The following is a 3592-nucleotide window of genomic DNA, read 5'->3' as shown; positions in this document are numbered from 1 at the left end:
GTCTCAGTCCAGGGTTCCGAGCTAGCGGGTGGGGTCTCAGTCCCGGGGTTCCGAGCTAGCGGGTGGGGTCTCAGCCCAGGGTTCCGAGCTAGCGGGTGGGATCTCAGCCCAGGGTTCCGAGCTAGCGGGTGGGATCTCAGCCCAGGGTTCCGGGCTAGCGGGTGGGATCTCAGTCCAGGGTTCCGAGCTAGCGGGTGGGGTCTCAGTCCCGGGGTTCCGAGCTAGCGGGTGGGGTCTCAGCCCAGGGTTCCGAGCTAGCGGGTGGGGTCTCAGTCCAGGGTTCCGAGCTAGCGGGTGGGGTCTCAGTCCCGGGGTTCCGAGCTAGCGGGTGGGGTCTCAGCCCGGGGTTCCGAGCTAGCGGGTGGGATCTCAGCCCGGGGTTCCGAGCTAGCGGGTGGGATCTCAGCCCGGGGTTCCGGGCTAGCGGGTGGGATCTCAGCCCGGGGTTCCGAGCTAGCGGGTGGGGTCTCAGCCCAGGGTTCTGGGCTAGCGGGTGGGATCTCAGCCCAGGGTTCCGGGCTAGCGGGTGGGATCTCAGCCCAGGGTTCTGGGCTAGCGGGTGGGATCTCAGCCCAGGGTTCCGGGCTAGCGGGTGGGATCTCAGCCCGGGGTTCCGAGCTAGCGGGTGGGGTCTCAGCCCAGGGTTCTGGGCTAGCGGGTGGGATCTCAGCCCAGGGTTCCGAGCTAGCGGGTGGGATCTCAGCCCGGGGTTCCGAGCTAGCGGGTGGGATCTCAGCCCGGGGTTCCGAGCTAGCGGGTGGGGTCTCAGCCCAGGGTTCTGGGCTAGCGGGTGGGATCTCAGCCCAGGGTTCCGGGCTAGCGGGTGGGATCTCAGCCCAGGGTTCTGGGCTAGCGGGTGGGATCTCAGCCCGGGGTTCCGGGCTAGCGGGTGGGATCTCAGCCCGGGGTTCCGAGCTAGCGGGTGGGGTCTCAGCCCGGGGTTCCGGGCTAGCGGGTGGGATCTCAGCCCGGGGTCCTGAGCTAGCGGGTGGGATCTCAGCCCGGGGTTCCGAGCTAGCGGGTGGGGTCTCAGCCCAGGGTTCCGGGCTAGCGGGTGGGATCTCAGCCCAGGGTTCCGAGCTAGCGGGTGGGGTCTCAGCCCAGGGTTCCGAGCTAGCGGGTGGGGTCTCAGCCCAGGGTTCTGGGCTAGCGGGTGGGGTCTCAGCCCGGGGTTCCGAGCTAGCGGGTGGGGTCTCAGCCCGGGGTTCTGGGCTAGCGGGTGGGGTCTCAGCCCGGGGTTCCGAGCTAGCGGGTGGGGTCTCAGCCCAGGGTTCTGGGCTAGCGGGTGGGGTCTCAGCCCGGGGTTCCGAGCTAGCGGGTGGGGTCTCAGCCCGGGGTTCTGGGCTAGCGGGTGGGGTCTCAGCCCGGGGTTCTGGGCTAGCGGGTGGGGTCTCAGCCCGGGGTTCTGGGCTAGCGGGTGGGGTCTCAGCCCGGGGTTCTGGGCTAGCGGGTGGGGTCTCAGCCCAGGGTTCTGGGCTAGCGGGTGGGGTCTCAGCCCAGGGTTCCGGGCTAGCGGGTGGGGTCTCAGCCCAGGGTTCTGGGCTAGCGGGTGGGGTCTCAGCCCGGGGTTCTGGGCTAGCGGGTGGGATCTCAGCCCGGGGTTCTGGGCTAGCGGGTGGGATCTCAGCCCGGGGTTCCGGGCTAGCGGGTGGTATCTCAGCCCGGGGTTCTGGGCTAGCGGGTGGGATCTCAGCCCAGGGTTCTGGGCTAGCGGGTGGGATCTCAGCCCAGGGTTCTGGGCTAGCGGGTGGGATCTCAGCCCAGGGTTCTGGGCTAGCGGGTGGGATCTCAGCCCGGGGTTCCGGGCTAGCGGGTGGGATCTCAGCCCGGGGTTCCGGGCTAGCGGGTGGGGTCTCAGCCCGGGGTTCCGGGCTAGCGGGTGGGGTCTCAGCCCGGGGTTCCGGGCTAGCGGGGGGGGTCTCAGCCCGGGGTTCCGGGCTAGCGGGTGGGGTCTCAGCCCGGGGTTCCGGGCTAGCGGGTGGGGTCTCAGCCCGGGGTTCTGGGCTAGCGGGTGGGATCTCAGCCCGGGGTTCCGGGCTAGCGGGTGGGGTCTCAGCCCGGGGTTCCGGGCTAGCGGGTGGGGTCTGAGCCCGGGGTTCTGGGCTAGCGGGTGGGATCTCAGCCCAGGGTTCTGGGCTAGCGGGTGGGATCTCAGCCCAGGGTTCCGGGCTAGCGGGTGGGGTCTCAGCCCGGGGTTCTGGGCTAGCGGGTGGGATCTCAGCCCAGGGTTCTGGGCTAGCGGGTGGGATCTCAGCCCGGGGTTCCGGGCTAGCGGGTGGGGTCTCAGCCCGGGGTTCCGGGCTAGCGGGTGGGGTCTCAGCCCGGGGTTCCGGGCTAGCGGGTGGGGTCTCAGCCCGGGGTTCCGGGCTAGCGGGTGGGGTCTGAGCCCGGGGTTCTGGGCTAGCGGGTGGGATCTCAGCCCAGGGTTCTGGGCTAGCGGGTGGGATCTCAGCCCGGGGTTCCGGGCTAGCGGGTGGGGTCTGAGCCCGGGGTTCTGGGCTAGCGGGTGGGATCTCAGCCCAGGGTTCCGGGCTAGCGGGTGGGGTCTCAGCCCGGGGTTCTGGGCTAGCGGGTGGGATCTCAGCCCAGGGTTCTGGGCTAGCGGGTGGGATCTCAGCCCGGGGTTCCGGGCTAGCGGGTGGGATCTCAGCCCGGGGTTCCGGGCTAGCGGGTGGGGTCTCAGCCCGGGGTTCCGGGCTAGCGGGTGGGGTCTCAGCCCGGGGTTCCGGGCTAGCGGGTGGGGTCTCAGCCCGGGGTTCCGGGCTAGCGGGTGGGATCTCAGCCCGGGGTCCTGAGCTAGCGGGTGGGATCTCAGCCCGGGGTCCTGAGCTAGCGGGTGGGGTCTCAGCCCGGGGTCCTGAGCTAGCGGGTGGGGTCTCATCACACACTGGTACAGCGGTTCCCACCAGGCCCAGCAAGTGGACCTGCACCCATCTGGGGAGAGTTGTGGTCAAGAAATTCCATGTGCTCAAAGCATGTTTATTGAGCATCTGCTAGGGACCAGGTGGTTTAAATGCTGGGGTTCCAGCAGTGCTGTGACTCTCAGTTGATGGTACTTAAAGAACACAGGCAAGACAATCACACAAACTGGTAGAAAACTGCAGGTGTGACAAGAGCTTTGAGAAGAAGGATATGAGTCCCTGAGGTCCTAGAAAGGGATTCTTGTGGAATCAATGCTTGAGCTAATTGTCTAAAACATAAAAATTAGGCCAAAAGGGGGCAAAAACGGTCTAAGCAGGAACAAGCTGTGCCGAGACCCTGTGGCTGGTGGGACTGAAAGGAAGGCAGCGGACCTGGAGGGAAGAGTGAGGCGGAGCAGGTGTGAGGGCAGGCTGGGGGCGGAGGGGCCGGGCTGGGCGGAAGCGTGGAGGTTATCGAGGAGTTTTGTCCGTATCTAGTAGGGAGTGGGAAACCGTGCAATGGTTTTTACACAGAAGAGGGTCGCAGTTAGATGTATGTGGTGAAGAGACCACTGTGTCTGCAACACTGAGTGCATATTGGACGGGAAGTGGTCAGAGGAGGTGAGGGAGGACCCGTTGGCAGGTGACTGCGAGTCCGAGCAGGAAGTGATGCTGGCTCCTGATGGACGGGT

The 3592-nt window shown here is 67.4% G+C and overlaps 1 protein-coding gene across 1 annotated transcript; it reads right to left on the bottom strand.

The window, feature by feature from the left end:
• Nucleotides 1–202: 202 nt before the first annotated feature.
• LOC136311631 (decreased expression in renal and prostate cancer protein-like) lies at nt 203–2881 on the bottom strand. The gene has a single exon (XM_066240790.1). It carries the CDS (start codon nt 2879–2881, stop codon nt 203–205), a length of 2679 nt encoding a protein of 892 aa, XP_066096887.1.
• Nucleotides 2882–3592: the final 711 nt, after the last annotated feature.

The sequence above is a fragment of the Saccopteryx bilineata genome, chromosome 8, assembly GCF_036850765.1.
Source record: "Saccopteryx bilineata isolate mSacBil1 chromosome 8, mSacBil1_pri_phased_curated, whole genome shotgun sequence".
Lineage (NCBI taxonomy): Eukaryota > Metazoa > Chordata > Mammalia > Chiroptera > Emballonuridae > Saccopteryx > Saccopteryx bilineata.
The sequence above is the reverse complement of the archived record's forward strand: the minus strand, read 5'-3'. Positions and strand labels throughout refer to the sequence as shown.

What these genes read in the sequence shown, in the direction of transcription:
- LOC136311631 (XM_066240790.1), bottom strand. Translation starts at nt 2,881, where the DNA reads ATGAGACCCCACCCGCTAGCTCAGGACCCCGGGCTGAGACCCCACCCG.